Source organism: Schistocerca nitens, chromosome 11 (genome assembly GCF_023898315.1).
Source record: "Schistocerca nitens isolate TAMUIC-IGC-003100 chromosome 11, iqSchNite1.1, whole genome shotgun sequence".
In the NCBI taxonomy this organism is placed as follows: domain Eukaryota; kingdom Metazoa; phylum Arthropoda; class Insecta; order Orthoptera; family Acrididae; genus Schistocerca; species Schistocerca nitens.
This window is the reverse complement of record NC_064624.1, coordinates 173,089,394-173,107,681: the sequence shown is the minus strand read 5'-3', so window position 1 is coordinate 173,107,681 and position 18,288 is coordinate 173,089,394. Positions and strand designations below refer to the sequence as shown.

The following is an 18,288-nucleotide window of genomic DNA, read 5'->3' as shown; positions in this document are numbered from 1 at the left end:
AATCATTTGCACAGAATGAGTGTAACGACAAACCATCATTTCACTGCCACACAAACTCCCATATGAAGAGCACAGACGTAGGCATTCCTAGCTCTGGAAAGCAACAAAAAGTAGAAAACACACAGATCACCAGGTATGGATCGAACCCCACTTCAGAGAGAACATTTCGGCACTGGATCCTTGGCATTCACCGTGAGTCTTTCACGGAGGGTGAAGACCCAACCAACTGAAAGTAAGTGCAGGTGACTCGTCTATATAAGAAAGTTAAAACAGAAGTCCTGCAAAATTATAGACCAATACCCTTAATGTTTGTTTGTTGCAGAATTTTTGAGCCTATCCTAAGCTCAAATTAATTAATTTACTCGAGAGAGAAAAGCTTCTATCCACAAATCTGCACAAATTTAGACAGGATCACCTGCGCAAAACTCAACTCATCCTTTTCTCGCTCAACAATCGTGTCAGTCGAGTATCTAACGGAATGACAATGGTCGACTTCAGTTTGTACAAAAGTGTAGCACACTTATAAATGATACTGGGTACAGAACACTCTCGAGTACTGCTTGCCTGTTTGGGATTTCCCACCATATCAGATAGAAGGTGGCAACACAGATGCATGCTGCTAGATTTCAAGTCAATTAACCTGTGAGCATTAGAGATGCTTTGTGACTGAAATGGGAATCCCTGGAAGGACGACGTTTTATGAAACTCTTCTGAGAAAATTACTGCTTTAAGTTGACCACATAATGATCCTACTGGAACTGAAGTACATCATGCATAAAGACCACGAAGACAAGGCACGGGAAATTAAAGCTCGTACAGAGGCATACAGAATTGCACAATTTGCAAGTGGAACAGGAGAGAAAATGACTATCAGTGGTACAGAGTGTCCTTTTGGCATGCACCATATGGTAGCTAGTAAATATGTATGGAGATGAATGAATGAACGAGGGAGTCAACTAGTACTGACCATCCAAAAACAAATTACGCAGGATTCAAATCTACTGCTAAACTTACCTGGTGACATGGTCCCACAGCGTATTAAGCGGCAATGCTACCTTCAGCAAAAATTCTGACTTGACGTCCTCACATTTCACATCTTCCTATCGACTTCTTATTCTAAACCACCAGTGTTTTATGTGCCAACATGTTCATTCTGCTAGCTCTGTCCCTGGAAACATTTATGTTTTCAAATTAATGTTGAACTGAACTTTGGTGCAAAATTTGTGCATTATTGAGGGATAATGGACTATCATGCTCACATGGAAACCAGACACCGCTACTCACCTATGTAAGAGCAAACGAAGTGGCTCTCGGGAATCCCCAGACCTTAATATCTCACATGTGAACAACCTTCAGCTTCCAGAATTTCCGACCATTCGGCCAGATGAGGTTTTCAGAAATTTATTGGCAATGCAAGAATGCTGAAACACAAGAAATCTGCAGATTAGATGGGTAGTTTGGATAACAGGGTTTATATGTGGACAAGGAAAAAAATTCGCAGATTTCCTGGTTAAAAATACACTTTTCCCTACATGAAAATACACTACACCTGGGAGAAAGAACATTTTTTCCATGACAATATACGAGGTGCATTCAAGTTCTAAGGCCTCCGATTTTTTTTCTCCAGACTGGAAAGAGAGAGAAACATGCGCATTGTTTTAAAATGAGGCCGCGTTCATTGTCAATACGTCCCAGAGATGGCAGCACCGTACGGAAGATGGAATTTTACCGCCAGTGGCGAGAATGAGAACTGTTTTAAATACTTAAAATGGCAACGTTTTCCTTACTTGAACAGCGTGCAATCATTCGTTTTCTGAATTTCCGTGGTGTGAAACCAACTGAAATTCATCGACAGTCGAAGGAGACATGTGGTGATGGAGTTATGGATGTGACGAAAGTGCGTTCCTGGGTGCGACAGTTTAATGAAGGCAGAACATCGTGTGACAACAAACCGAAACAACCTCGGGCTCGCACAAGCCGGTCTGACGACACGATCGAGAAAGTGGAGAGAATTGTTGTGGGGGATTGCCGAATGACTGTTGAACAGATCGCCTCCACAGTTGGCATTTCTGTGGGTTCTGTGCACACAATCCTGCATGACGACCTGAAAATGCGAAAAGTGTCATCCAGGTGGGTGCCACGAATGCTGACGGACGACCACACGGCTGCCCGTGTGGCACGTTGCCGAGCAATGTTGACGCGCAACGACAGCAGGAATGGGACTTTCTTTTCGTTGGTTGTGACAATGGACGAGACGTGGATGCCATTTTTCAATCCAGAAACAAAGCGCTAGTCAGCTCAATGGAAGCGCACAGATTCACCGCCACCAAAAAAATTTCGGGTAACCGCCAATGCTGAAAAAATGATGGTGTCCTTATTCTGGGACAGCGAGGGCGTAATCCTTACCCATTGCGTTCCAAAGGGCACTACGGTAACAGGTGCATCCTACGAAAATGTTTTGAAGAACAAATTCCTTCCTGCACTGCAACAAAAACGTCCGGAAAGGGCTGCGCGTGTGCTGTTTCACCGAGACAACTCACCCGCACATCGAGCTAACGTTACGCAACAGTTTCTTCGTGATAACAACGTTGAAGTGATTCCTCATGCTCCCTACTCACCTGACCTGGCTCCTAGTGACTTTTGGCTTTTTCCAACAATGAAAGACACTCTCCGTGGCCGCACATTCACCAGCCGTGCTGCTATTGCCTTAGCGATTTTCCAGTGGTCAAAACAGACTCCTAAAGAAGCCTTTGCCGCTGCCATGGAATCATGGCGTCAGTGTTGTGAAAAATGTGTACGTCTGCAGGGCGATTACGTCGAGAAGTAATGCCAGTTTCATCGATTTCGGGCGAGTAGTTAATTAGAAAAAAAATTGGAGGCCTTAGAACTTGAATGCACCTCGTACTTTCCCTCACAGTTGTAAAACTCGTCAAACCTTCGAATGGTAAAGGTTTTAAACACAGGCGCAGAACTTTCCAACAATCTGCAAATGAAAATAACAACAAACCAACAATATTCGAAGATATACTTGATGCACAGTGACTTATACGCTAAAGTATAAATGTGAATTCCACCAAATACAGCACGGTAGCTTCTAAAACAATAAAATTAAGACTGCAAGGTGCTTTTGTTCGTCAATTATAGCTTGCCAGCCAATGACAATAGATATTCAGAGTTATGCAGTCAGCCAAGCAACATCACTGTTAAGTAGCATGAACACACAAACAAGAGAAGTTAATGGTGCAAATTAATATATGTACAATACAGTTAAAAGAAAAGCTAAACTTTTACATATAATACCGGTTGTCAAAAATTTGTTGTTTTTTTTTTCTGAGGGTAGGGTCAGGTAGGATCCTAAGAGCACAGCTTAAATTGAAGCAGCTAAATGTCTGTGACAAGCAAGATTGAAAATTTCACTGCTGTGAACTGATTATTTCGTAGGTTGCCTGGCTGAATAAATGTTCCATTAAGCACTTAGACTTTTCCATAGAAAAGCCAATTACATACGAAATTGTTCCAGGACTCATCTCAGAACTCCGCCATCATCAATATCTAGGAGTGATTGCTGCAAGCAGATATGGCGTTTCACATACAACGTGAAACGCCATATCTATATGCAACAATCACTCCTGAGGTATAAAAAATGACAAAATAAATATTTTTTCATGTGATATAATTACAAATTTTCAGCTCTTTCCTTTTGTTGTGCTGTGAAATACTGCTTCTTGCCAAATCTCGTGTTTGTACGCCAATGGGAAGTACAGTATGAGTTTTGATAAGTGAGTGTGCAAGTATCAAAACATGTGACATAAATGGCAATATCTTTTGACTGCATTTACTTACAAGGGAACCTCCCCATCGCACCCCCCTCAGATTTAGTTATAATTTGGCACAGTGGATAGGCCTTGAGAAACTGAACACAGATCAATCAAGAAAACAGGAAGAAGTTGTGTGGAACTATGAAAAAAATAAGTAAAATATGCAAACTGAGTAGTCCATGCTCAAGATAGGCAACATTAAGGACAGTACCAGCTCAGTAGCGCTGTGGTCGTGTGGTTAGCGTGAGCAGCTATGGAACGAGAGGTACTTGGTTCAAGTCTTCCCTCGGGAGAAAATTTTAATTTTTTATTTTCAGACAATTATCAAAGTTCAGGCACACACACACAATCAACTTCGCTCTCCAAAGTTCCAGGACATGTTCAGATTTGCTTGGACATATGCAGGATTTGACGGTGTACACACGGAAAAATTTGAAAACGTTAAAAACATATGTTTTGACAGAGCACAGGGAAAACTGTGCGACTGTGAAACTTTTGCATTCATTTGTTGCAGTTTATGAGACAAACTCTTGTGATTTCATCACTTTTTTGTGAGTGATTATCATATCCACAAGAAAACCTAAATCGGGCAAGGTAGAAGAATCTTTTTACCCATTCGCCAAGTTTACAAGTTAGGTGGGTCGACAACATATTCCTGTCATGTGTCGTATAGAATATATCAGACGTATTTTCCTGTGGAGGAATCGGTCGACCTATGACCTTGCGATCAAATGTTTTCGGTTCCCATTGGAGAGGCACGTCCTTTCGTCTACTAATCGCACGGTTTTGCGGTGCGGTCGCAAAACATAGACACTAAACTTATTACAGTGAACAGAGACGTCAATGAACGAACGGACAGATCTTCACTTTGCGAAAATAAAGTAAGTAAACTTTTAACTCGAGGGAAGACTTGAACCAAGGACCTCTCGTTCCACAGCTGCTCACGCTAACCACGAGACCACGGCGCTCCTGAGCTCACACTCTCCTTGATGTTGCATATCTTTGGCATGGACTACTCAGTTTACATATTTTACTTATTTTTTTCATAGTTCCACACAACTTCTTCCTGTTTTCTCGATTGATCTGTGTTCAGTATTTCAAGGCCTATCCACTGTGCCAACTTATAACTAAATCTGAGGGGAGTGCGATGGGGAGGTTCCCTTGTTAGAAACCTCAATTTTTTACACCACCTAGGTACCGTGGGCCTCAATGTGACAAATTTTAACTTCATACATTAGCTGTTGCTGAGAAAGAATTTTTCAAAAATGGTTCAAATGGCTCTGAGCACTATGGGACTTAACTTCTAAGGTCTTCAGTCCCCTAGAACTTATAACTACTTCCACCTAACTGACCTAAGGACACCACACACATCCGTGCCCGAGGCAGGATTCGAACCTGCGACCGTAGCGGTCGCGCAGTTCCGGACTGTAGTGGCTAGAACCGCTCGGCCACCCCGGCCAGCAGAGAGCTTATAACACACAGGAAAGTCCCTACATGATATTAGGTCACTGCACAGAAACTTCTGAAGAACCAGAGCTTACTGCATAATATGTTTAAAACAAAACATAGTAATACAGATAGAGAGATGCCGAATGAAACGTGTGGCTGTTAATAGCGCAATGCACGAAGTCTCAAGTGACTACCGTAGTTGAATATTCTCAAATAATCTTTCACAAAATCGAAAGAAATTCTGGTTGTTTGTAGAGGCTGTTAGTGGCACCAAAGCAAATGATACAGAAACTGGATCGAGGGTGGCAAAGCAAAAGCTCTGTTGTTCCTTTACAGAGGAAAACCTTGAAGAATTTCCCCAATTAAATCTTGTACCACTAGAAAGAAGAATGAAATCAGTATTAGTGTCAGTGATGTTGAGAAACTGCTGAAATTGTTAAAATAGAACAAAGCTCCATCCCTGTTAGATTTATACTGAATTTGCAGCCAAGTTTGTCCCTCTTCTGACTATAATCCTTAAAGATCCTTCAAACAAGAAACCGTGCCCATTACTTAGAAGAAAAGCACAGGTCACACCCGTCTACAAGGAGGATAGTATAAATGATCCATGAAACTACTGTCTAATATCCTGATATCAATTTGCTGTAATATCTTACAACATATTCTGGGCTCAAACATAATGAGACATCTTGAACAGAATGATATCCTCAGTACCAACTAGCACAGATTCTGAAACCAAATTTGCACTTTACTAATGACATATTGAAAGCTTTGGATACAGGCAGTCAGGTAGATGCAGTATTTCTTGGTTTCCGAAAAGCATTTAACTCGGCAACATACCTAAACTTTTCATCAAAAGTACGTTCATATGGGGCATCAAGTGTAATTTGTGACTGGATTGAGGACTTTTTGGTAGGGAGGATGCAGCAGAAGAGCATTATCTGGCAGGTACTAGGGACTGATATGCACATTGTCAGGAGAGGCGGGGGGGAGGGGGGGGGGCAGGAGCAGTTTCTAGCACCTTGACCTGTCACCACCACTTCCTTTTCTACATTCCCTCACCCCATTTATGTGCCGTCCTCCACCAATGTTCCAACCTCTCCTTTCCCCTTCCCTGTTCCTCTCCTTTTCCACTCTCTTCACCCCCCCCCCTCCCCCAATGTTCCATGTCCTGACGCTACACCCGACAACCTAGTCTTGGTTTGAGAGAATGAGATTTCCTAGATTTTTGTTGCCAGGGTTTTCCAAAATGATTCATTTTCCGGGTGAAATCTCATGCCAATTTTGAATATAAATGAACAGAAGATCTGTTCATTTGTTCATCTGGAAAAATTGTACAAATATTAAAAATTTATTTTGTGGGAAGATTTGGTAAGAAGCAGGTCCTGTTTGTTTTGTTATTTTTGTCAGAGGTATTCCGCACGAGCTTCGTGCTGTCCCACGAACGTTAAAGCAGCAATTGGCGTCGTGATGTGCAAAGTAATCGGAGGCGGCAAAGGATCTTCTGGCTGAACTGTGACGTCATCGAATACCGACGACCAGAACATTAATAATGTAAATACTGATTTAATATAATAGAGGGAAACATTCCACGTGGGAAAAATATATCTAAAAACAAAGATGATGCGACTTACCGAACGAAAGCGCTGGCAGGTCGATACACACACAAACAAACACAAACACACACACACAAAATTCAAGCTTTCGCAACAAACTGTTGCCTCATCAGGAAAGAGGGAAGGAGAGGGAAAGACGAAAGGATGTGGGTTTTAAGGGAGAGGGTAAGGAGTCATTCCAATCCCGGGAGCAGAAAGACTTACCTTAGGGGGAAAAAAGGACAGGTATACACTCGCACACACACACACATATCCATCCACACATATACAGACACAAGCAGACATATTTAAAGTTTGGGCAGAGATCAAACTTGTGTTTGTTTGTGTGTCTATCGACCTGCCAGCGCTTTCGTTCGGTAAGTCACATCATCTTTGTTTTTAGATATAAATACTGATTTATATACTCGTATTTTTTGTCTTGAGAGTTCTTGTTCAAAACAAGCTGTACCTAACTGATTAACTTTAGATCAATCATGTAATCTAAGGCACAATAAAAGGCCTTCTAACAAATTAGAACTGATTTTCTTATCAGTAGAATTCTTCTACAGACATAAGAAGAGTTTATTAATGTGTCAGGGGTTCACAGGCTTTTCGAAGCTGAAGACCAGCTACGAGGTAATTTATAAACTAACTCATCTGTCACATATGGCGACCCTTGTGTGGAACGAACTAGAAGACAACTAAGCAATACCGGTACATCAAACAGAAAACTGAATAACAAGATTCAATGCCAGTAAGGAAGATTTTGGTACAATAGGAACAGTAGTCTTCCAGCAAGCCATTATGAACCAAACAAGTCTGAAATAGTCAAGGGATATATTACTCTTTCAGAAAATCAATTTTAAAGAAGTAACTGGCAGTACTGATGTTGCTATTGAGAGTCCAAGATCAACGATTGTACACCGCTGAAACATAAAATAGCAGCACAGCCAAAGCCACAAAATGTGAAAAACAGCAAATATGAATAATACTGGGTGATCAAAAAGTCAGTATAAATTTGAAAACTGAATAAATCACAGAATAATGTAGATAGAGAGGTACAAATTGACACACATGCTTGGAATAACATGGGATTTTATTAGAACCAAAAAAATACAAACATTCAAAAAATGTCCACCAGATGGCACTTCATCTGATCAGAATAGTAATAATTAGCATAACAAAGAAAGACAAAGCAAAGGAAATGCTCAATATGTCTACCATCATTCCTCAACAATAGCTGTAGTTGAGGAATAATGTTGTGAACAGCACTGTAAAGCATGTCCAGAGTTATGGTGAAGCATTGGCGTCGGATGGTGTCTTTCAGCATCCCTAGAGATGTCGGTCGATCACGATACACTTGAAACTTCAGGTAACCCCAAAGCCAATAATCGCACGGACTGAGGTCTGGGGACCTGGGAGGCCACGCATGACGAAAGTGGCGGCCGAGCACACGATCATCACCAAACGACACGTGGAAGACGTCTTTCAAGCGTCTAGCAATATATTATTTTTTATTTATTTATTTTTTGTATCATTCCAAGCATGTGCGTCAATTTTTACCTCTCCTGTTTATTAAGTTTTCAAATTTATACTGACTTTCTGATCACCCAGTATATGCTTTTAAGCTGACTTTTCATATATCAGAATTTCTGTTAATTAATAAATCTGCTTATAGCAACATAACTGCTAAGCAATTAAACAGCCACGGAACTACAAGAATACATTCTACAATCGGGTCTACATCTACTGAGATACAGACAACCAAAGCACCAACAATGAGCGACCTTACATGTCATCCAGAGCACAGGTCAGCAGCTGTCTGAGAGAGATGGCAGTTTGATGAACTGCTGCTGGAGTTAATTAACGAGTTGGTGATTCACAGGCTACTCGGAGCTGAAGACCAGTGGAGGTAATATATAAACTAACTGAACCCTCGCCTCCCCCCCTCCCTCCATCTCTCTCTCTCTCTCTCTCTCTCTCTCTCTCTCTCTCTCTCTCTCTCTCTCTCTCTTTCTCCACTACTGGCCATTAAAATTGCTACACCAAGAAGAAATGCAGATGATAAACGGGTATTCATTGGACAAATATATTATACTAGAACTGACATGTGATTACATTTTCACACAATTTGGGTGCATAGATCCTGAGAAATCAGTACCCAGAACAACCACCTCTGGCCGTAATAATGGCCTCGATACGCCTGGGCATTGAGTCAAACAGAGCTCGGATGGCGTGTACAGGTACAGCTGCCCGTGCAGCTTCAACACGATACCACAGTTCATCAAGAGTAGTGACTGGAGTATTGTGACGAGCCAGTTGCTCGGCCACCATTGACCAGACGTTTGCAATTGGTGAGAGATCTGGAGAATGTGCTGGCCAGGGCAGCAGTCGGACATTTTCTGTATCCAGAAAGGCCATACAGAACCTGCAACATGCGGTCGTGCATTATCCTGCTGAAATGTAGGGTTTGGCAGGGATCGAATGAAGGGTAGAGCCACGGGTCATAACACATCTGATATGTAACGTCCACTGTTCAAAGTGTCGTCAATGCCAACAAGAGGTGACCGAGATGTGTAACCAATGGCACCCCATACCATCACACCGAGTGATAGGAAACTATGACGAAGACGAATACACGCTTCCAATGTGTGTTCACCGCGATGTTGCCAAACACGGATGCGACCATCTGTGATGCAGCGTCAAGGGTAACCGCAGCCACGGTCTCCGAGCTGATGGTCCGTGCTGCTGCAAACATCATAGAACTGTTCATGCAGATGGTTGCTGTCTTGCAAACGTCCCCATCTGTTGACTCAGGGATCGAGACGTGGCTACACGGTCCGTTACAGCCATGCGGATAAGATGCCTGTCATCTCGACTGCTAGTGATACGAGGCCGTCGGGATCCAGCACGGCGTTTTGTATTACCCTCCTGTGAGTACAAATGTCTCAAAAATGAGACTGACAGAAAGTGCAAAATGGCTAAGCAGGGATGCCTAAAAAACAAATGTAAGGATGTAGAGGCTTATCTCGCTAGGGGTAAGATAGATACTGCCTACAGGAAAATTAAAGAAATCTTTGGAGAAAAGAGAAACACTTGTATGAATATCAAGAGCTCGGATGGAAACCCCGTTCTAAGCAAAGAAGGGAAAGTAGAAAGGTGGAAGGAGTATACAGAGGGTCTATACAAGGGCGATGTACTTGAGAACAGTATTATGGAAATGGATGAGGATGTAGATGAAGATGAAATGGGAGATACGATACTGCATGAAGAGTTTGACAGAGCACAGAAAGACATAAGTCGAAACAAGGCCCCGGGAGTAGACAACATTCCATTACAATTACTGACAGCCTTGGGACAGCCAGTCCTGACAAAACTCTACCATTTGGTGAGTAAGATGTACGAGACAGGCGAAATACCCTCAGACTTCAAGAAGAATATAATAATTCCAATTCCAGAGAAAGCAGGCATTGACAGATGTGAAAATTATCGAACTATCAGTTTAATAAGTCACAGCTGCAAAATACTAACGCGAATTCTTTACAGACGAATTGAAAAGCTGGGAGAAGCTGACCTCAGGGAAGGTCAGTTTGGATTCCGTAGAAAGGCCTTTGATTTACACAATCATGGAATTCTTTTAGATAAGCTAAATCATTATGGTTTGAGGGGGGGCAGTGCACAAATGGTTTAATTCATACTCAATTGGAAGAATGCAAAAACTTGAAATAAGTGGTTCATGTAATGTTAAAACAACAGCTGATTCCTCAAACTGGGGGGCTATCAAGTACGGGGTCCCACAGGGTTCGGTCTTAGGTCCTTTACTGTTCTTGATATACATTAATGACTTACCATTCCACATTGATGAAGACGCAAAGTTAGTTCTTTTTGCTGATGATACAAGTATAGTAATAACATCCAAAAACCAAGAACTAAGTGATGTAATTGTAAATGATGTTTTTCACAACATTATTAAGTGGTTCTCAGCAAACGGACTCTTTAAATTTTGATAAAACACAGTATATACAGTTCCGTACAGTAAATGGCACAACTCCAGTAATAAATATAGTCTTTGAACAGAAGTCTGTAGCTAAGGTAGAATTTTCTAAATTTTTAGGTGTGTCCACTGATGAGAGGTTAAACTGGAAGCAACACATTGATGGTCCGCTGAAACTTCCGAGTTCAGCTACGTATGCTATTAGGGTTATTGCAAATTTTGGTGATAAGAATCTCAGTAAATTAGCTTACTATGCCTACTTTCATTCACTGCTTTCGTATGGCATCATATTCTGGGGTAATTCATCGTTGAGTAGACAAGTATTCATTGCTCAAAAGCGTGTAATCAGAATAATTGCTGGAGCCCACCCACGGTCATCCTGCAGACATCTATTTAAGGATCTAGGGATCCTCACAGTAACATCACAGTATATATATTCACTTATGAAATTTGTTGTTAATAATCCAACCCAGTTCCAAAGTAATAGCAGTGTGCATAGCTATAACACCAACAGAAAGGATGATCTTCACTATGCAGGGTTAAATCTCACTTTGGCACAGAAAGGGGTAAATTATGCTGCCACAAAAGTCTTTGGACACCTACCAAACAGCATCGAAAGCCTGACAGATAGCCAACTAACATTTAAAAATAAATTAAAAGAATTTCTAGATGACAACTCCTTCTACTCATTGGCTGAATTTTTAGATATAAATTAAGGGGGAACAACAACAACAACAACAACAACATTAGTGTCATGCAATATTTTGTGTAATGTAATATCTTGTACAGACATCTTTTATTAACCTGACACGTTCCACAATGTTTACGAAGTGTTGTATTCATGATCTATGGAACAAGTATTAATGTAATCTAATCTATTGGAACACGTGAGGCAATACTGACCCGACAACTTATCTTAGAAAATAGATCAAGGAAAGGCAAACCTACGTTTCTAGCATTTGTAGACTTAGAGAAAGTTTTTGACAATCTTGACTGGAATACTCTCTTTCAAATTCTGAAGGTGGCAGGGGTAAAATACAGGGAGCAAAAGGCTATTTACAATTTGTACAGAAACCAGATGGCAGATAAGAGTTGAGGGGTATGAAAGGCAAGCAGTGGTTGGGAAGGGAGTGAGACACGCTGTAGCCTCTCCCCGACGTTATTCAATCTGTATATTGAGCAAGCAGTAAAGGAAACAAAAGAAAAGTTTGGAGTAGGTATTAAAATCTGTGGAGAAGAAATAAAAACTTTGAGGTTCGCCGATGACATTGTAATTCTGTCAGAGACAGCAAAGGACTTGGAAGAGCAGTTGAACGGAATGGATAGTGTCTTGAAAGGAGGATATAAGATGAACATCAACAAAAGCAAAACGAGGATAATGGAATGTAGTCGAATTAAGTCGGGTGATGCTGAGGGAATTAGATTAGGAAATGAGACACTTAAAGTAGTAAAGGAGTTTTGCTATTCGGGGAACAAAATAACTGATTATGGTCGAAGTAGAGAGGATATAAAATAGACTGGCAATGGCAAGGAAAGCGTTTCTGAAGAAGAGAAATTTGTTAACATCGAGTATAGATTTAAGTATCAGGAAGTAGTTTTTGAAAGTATTTGTATGGAGTGTAGCACTGTATGGAAGTGAAACGTGGACGATAAATACTTCGGACAAGAAGAGAACAGAAGCTTTCGAAATGTGGTGCTACAGAAGAATCCTGAAGATTAGATGGATAGATCACATAACTAATGAGGAGGTATTGAATAGAATTGGGGAGAAGAGGAGTTTGTGGCACAACTTGACATGAAGAAGGGATCGGTTGGTAGGACATGTTCTGAGACATCGAGGGATCACCAATTTAGTATTGGAGGGCAGCGTGGAGGGTAAAAATCGTAGAGGGAGACCAAGAGATGAATACACTAAGCAGATTCAGAAGGATGTAGGCTGCAGTAGGTACTGGGAGATGAAGAAGCTTGCACAGGATAGAGTAGCATGGAGAGCTGCATCAATCCAGTCTCTGGACTGAAGACAACAACAACAACAACAACAACAACAACAACAATATAGAACAATTCAGGTTTAAGAAAGTAATTGCAATTTATCAATTTTAAATGATAATTCAACAAATGATCATGTTGGTGATTTAATTATAAAGCAATATTATAAAAGGACAGTTGCTACTCACCATATAGCGGAGATGGTAAGTCGCAGATAGGCACAATAAAAAAAGACTGTCACAGTATAAGCTTTCGACCAATAAAACCTTCGATGAAAATAGACACACACACACCCCGCACACACACATACATGCGCGCGTATACGACTGCAGCCTATGGCAGCTGAAGTGACACTTGGGGGGGAGGGGGGGGGGGAGCGGGGGAGAGGAGGAGGAGTAGGAGGTGGTGGTAGTGGTGGTGGTGGAAGAGGAGCACCAGCACATGATATGAGTGGCAACTTGGTGGGGGTAAGGAGGAGTTTGGGGCGGGGAGGGGGAGGGATAGCAGGGTAGGGGTGGGGACAGTGAAGTGCTGCTGGGGAGCACACAGAGACGAGGTGGAGAGAGGGTAGGGTAGCTATGTGGAGTCAGAAGCTTAGACAGAGGGCAGGGGAGAGTGGGGGGGGGGGGGTAGTCTGACCGGTAGGGTTGGTGCCAAAATAGTGTGTCCCCTGTAGGGATCAGGAGAAGCAGAGGAGGTCTTTAACAAGTCCTGCATGATTGAACTTGGGAGTGGGGCAAAAGGTGAGGCCTTTGGAGACGACAGGGTGTCCACAATGAGACTCCAACATTTTAATATCCTATATCTTTCTCATTTCAGATGGTGGACCTGTGAATTCTGAAGGGGCAGACAGAGCAATTCAACAAGTTTGTGGTGTGAAAATTTGATACACCAAATGGCCGTAGTGGAGCTGCAATCAATTGTTTTAGCAAAATGGAGGATATGAAGGAGCTTGTACAAGTGGTCTGGCGGTATGCAGAGACAAAATCGGCGACCCGAGTGCAAAGAAACTTTTGTCGAGTTTACAACAAAGCGCCCCCGTCGTTTGAGACTATAAAGAAGTGGTGTGATCAGTTTATGGCTACTGGGAGTGTTGCGAAAGGGCACGGTGGTGGTAAGTCTGGGATCAGCAAACATCGTGTGGAACAAGTGCAGCGGTCATTCGAACAGAGTCCACAGAAGTCAGTGCGACAGGCAGCACGAGAACTTCGTACGAAACGTTCGACAGTGCACAAAGTATTTCATCAACGGTTACGTTTGTACGCATATAAAGTGCAGGTTGTGCAAGAAATCTAGCCGGATAATCGACCAAAGCGAGAAGAATTTGCACGTGTCACGTTAGATCGCATTGCCACGGACGAGACATTTTTAGCACGCGTGATGTTTACTGACGAGGCAACCTTTCACGTGTCAGGGGCTGTCAATCGTCACAATGTGCGCATCTGGGGGTCTGAAAATCCACATGCACCTAGGGAACACATGCGCGACAGTCCAAAAGTTAATGTGTGGTGTGGTTTGATGATAAATCGCATTGTTGGGCCATTTTCCTTTCAGGAGCCGACTGTGAATGGAGCCATCTACCTGGACATGTTGGAACAATTTGCCGTGCCACAGATAACAGACAGACCTGCAGCCAAATGTGATGTTTCAACAGGACGGTGCACCACCCCATTGGAGCCTTGATGTCCGAAAATTTTTAAATGACACGGATCGGCCGTGGAGGTCCTAACTCCTTGGCCGCCACGTTCACCCGACATAACCCCCTCGATTTTTTCTCGTGGGGTTATGTGAAAGACCGGGTATACGCTACACCGGTAAAGGACCTGCAAGACTTGGAACAGCGCATAAGAATTGTCATCAACTCTGTCACAGAACAAAAGCTCCGCAACACGTAGCATGAAATCGATTATAGACTTGAAATCTTTCGCGCTACCCATGGCGCCCATGTTCAAGTGTACTGAACCGTCCACCTGTGTATGAAACCTTGATGAGCTGCTGTATGATTTCCCTGTATTTGTTCGTCAATAAATTTTGTTACCCCTCAGATTTTATGAGTTCAAATGTTGGAGTCTCATTGTGGACACCATGTATTTCTGTGGGGCTAAGGCTTCTGGTGGAAAGTTTCATGACTGTGTTTAGGTTCTGGATTCTGTGTGGTGGTGGGAGGGAGATTTGGAGGGTGGGGTAAATGTAGCAGGTCTGCAAGACAGGGTTTGTCAGCTATGAGGGGACGTGGGGGAGGTTAGGAGGTGGTTGTAGAGGTGGTAGATAGTAGTACTCCAACGTGGGAGTAGGAAGTGAGAAGGGTGGAGAGTTTTTTGAGGAGGTGTTGTGAATGTTGCTCTAGTTCCTGGAGGGCAAGGGTTTCAGTGTATGTTACGGGTTCCAGGAATTTGGGTTTGCACAGCAGGATAATTTTGCGGATGAAGAGAAGGTACTGCAAGGAGGTTTGGGCTTGGTTAATAGGATTTTGCAGGTCTATGTTGGTGAGGGCTAGGACTGGCAGAAGCTGGATATCAATGTGGAAGGAGGGGGTTGGCAGCCGGATGGGTAATTTGATGGTTACGCCATTTGGGGGGATTCCATGAGCCAAGCAACAATGCAGGAACAGCATGTGGGACAGGGTTCTGGCTAGGGATAAGAAACTTTTCTGTACTGACACAGATGGAAGGGGGCAAGGATCCATGGTGGTGGAAAAAATGCAAAAAATTACGTAAATAATGCAGGATTACATCCGAAAAAATATGCCCAAATACAAGGGAAGAATCATGAGAAGGGAGAAATGGATGAAACAGGGAGAAACAAGATGAAATCTGAGGAAGTTGACGATGGCGAGAGGTGAAAACTCACTAAAACTGTTGTGAAGTCACAATGATGTCAAAGAAAAGATGTAAGTACGGAGGATGAGGCAGCATCAGCGATTTCATTTTTGGTGCAATAGTTGCACACCAACACGGATGAATGTGCAGCTGCATTAACGTGATGGAAGAGCCAGGAATTGTCTCGCTACATTTCACGCCATTTCCTTCTTACATTTTCTTGCAGTTGTCGCAACCCGTCCCGATAGTACCACTGATTAACGGTTTGTTCCTGTGGCATGAATTCATGATGAACTAATCCTTCAAAGTTAAAGCACAGCTCTGACATTTGACCTGACATTATTTTTGGTCTTGAAAAAAATTTTCCGATACACTGCAAAGATTGAACCTTTGTCTCAACATCATAACTAAAGACCCACATCTCATCACCAGTTACGATTCTCTTCTGGAACATCTTTTTCCCATTTGCACAATCTAAAAACTCTTCACAGATTGCATGGTGAAGATCTTTCTGGTTTCGACTCACAAACCGTGGGATAAACTTGGCGACAACATCGTGCATTCCAAATGCTTCGTCAGGATTTCACAACATGATCCAACTGAAATGTTACTTTCTTCTGCAGTGTTTAAGACAGTCAGTTTTCGATTGGCACACACAATTTCATTGAAATTCCTGGCACGAGCTTCATCAAAAGACGTCTAAGGCTGTCCTGAATGAGGGACATCTTTAACTTCCGTCCAGCCATTTTCAAACTGTGTGAACCATTTGTAACACCGAGCGCGGCTTAAGCATAATTTGGTGTGTGTCTGTAAAGGTTTTCTTGAGTTTCACACAAAATTTAATGTACACATGTTGCTCCTCTAACTCTGCCACCTCGAAATTCGCAAACTGTGCTATTTTACTCAATACCTCTGTCATGCACATCACAGTGGTTTGCAGAGTAGAGGTAGATGGCATAATGCCAGTCAGATGTACTCCTCCTTTACAGAATTTCACACTTACACTACGGACATGCACGTCATGTTTCAGCCTACAATCATAATAGTGAAAATTACAGTAACACTTATTTATACTTTGATATTTTCCTTTTTTTTTTAACGTGCTTCATTTGTTAATATTTGAGCTTTGTGCATATATAAATGAGATAAGGGTAGTACAAGGAGAATTTTAAATACTGCTCTACAGGAGTCTGTATTTAGCTTGTTTTATTATTCTCAATGTCTGTACAGAGTCTAAATGTTTTCTGGTAATTATGGAGTTTCCCCAGAAGATAATGAGTAGTACATTGTGACCATTTTGTACCATTTCACAATGTCATTGTCATGAATACATAGACCTAAAAATTCTATCGTACTGATGAGAGAGTTTTTTTTTTTTTTTGTCAATGCTATAAAAATCAGTATTGGAGGGGGGAGTTTCTTCACAACGTGAAAATTGACCATTACTTTTTTTAAAAAAATTTATTGTGTATTATAGCTCCTTTTGTTTCCTGTTGGTTTTCATTATCACACAGTCTAGTTCAGCTGGGATCATTCCCCCCAACAAGGCCACAGCCCACCATCTTTGCTGTCCTTTGCTTGTTAAAAATGTGTCGAATCAATGGCAATATCAAATAGAATCCATTGGATTTGATAATTTCACTAAAATGTCCATATATTCGTATGTTTATCTTCTTGTATTAAGCTGATGTATCCTATAGCAAACTGAAACCATCATTGTACAAATAAATTATTGATACTGAAAGAAATCTCTGCCTGGCAAGAGGCACCATCATGCCACTATTGCTTTTGTATCAGCCCTTTATAGTTGTGCCTGTCAAGTGATTTCTTTCCATCTTTTCTTTAGTCATTATATACAGACAGATAAAGAGGCTGCAAATTTCGGCCTGAACAATCAAGCATACGTCAATAAACAATAATTTACAGACAATAGAAAGGAATTTCGGAAATTACAGAATAGTTGCATCTGGGTGGGGATTGGAACATATATTCTCCACAGCTGGGCCACGGAATCTCGTTAGGGGTAATAAACTATCATCTAAGCTATCATGTCAGAAAAGGCAACAAATGTTTCCCAGGAAAGAACCAAAGAAAAACCTCCACGTCGTGCGGTATTCGTATGTGTAATTTCTGGGCGAATTATTCGTAAAAGACGGTAGAAATTACGGATTGCTACTAGAGTGTAGAGAGTTATGACTTCATGCTCTCCAGTGTATAGAGTGAACTCTCAAAAACTACACCACAACGAGTCAGATCGTCTGCCGTAAGTTCAAAGGAAGATACGCAAAATCAACAAGTAAATAGCAAGTAATAGCCGAACCATCGCAACGCGATTCTATCACACGGGTCTTACAAATGAAACGACATAGATTATTTAACAGGATATGTTTGAAGTATACGTTGATTACTGTACCTTTACTATATAACCACACGATGATTCCATTACACATGCATCTACAATGCTTTACTTTTTACACATTATATTATTACCTCTAGTTTAACTATAATATGTTCCAGCTTTTGACAGTTTGATTGCTGTTAAGCACCATACTACAAATTTGAGCAGTAATGTTGGCTGACTGTAAGAAAATGGCGACAAACCTCTTGGCCAATAGCGAACAATC

The 18,288-nt window shown here is 41.7% G+C and overlaps 1 protein-coding gene across 2 annotated transcripts in view; it reads right to left on the bottom strand.

The window, feature by feature from the left end:
• LOC126213217 (uncharacterized) overlaps nucleotides 1-18,266 on the bottom strand; it is a 37,628-nt gene extending 19,362 nt beyond the window's left edge. The window contains exons 1-3 of one of the 2 annotated variants that reach the window (XM_049940859.1): nucleotides 18,155-18,266; nucleotides 1,285-1,421; nucleotides 1,015-1,168 (exon numbers count right to left, since the gene is read on the bottom strand). In XM_049940859.1, coding sequence (XP_049796816.1) covers nucleotides 1,015-1,024 — 10 coding nt within the window. In that variant the 5' untranslated portion in view covers nucleotides 1,025-1,168; nucleotides 1,285-1,421; nucleotides 18,155-18,266. Of the gene's footprint in view, nucleotides 1-1,014; nucleotides 1,169-1,284; nucleotides 1,422-18,077 lie in introns of both variants that reach the window. The other variant, XM_049940858.1, reaches the window with a different exon arrangement.
• Nucleotides 18,267-18,288: the final 22 nt, after the last annotated feature.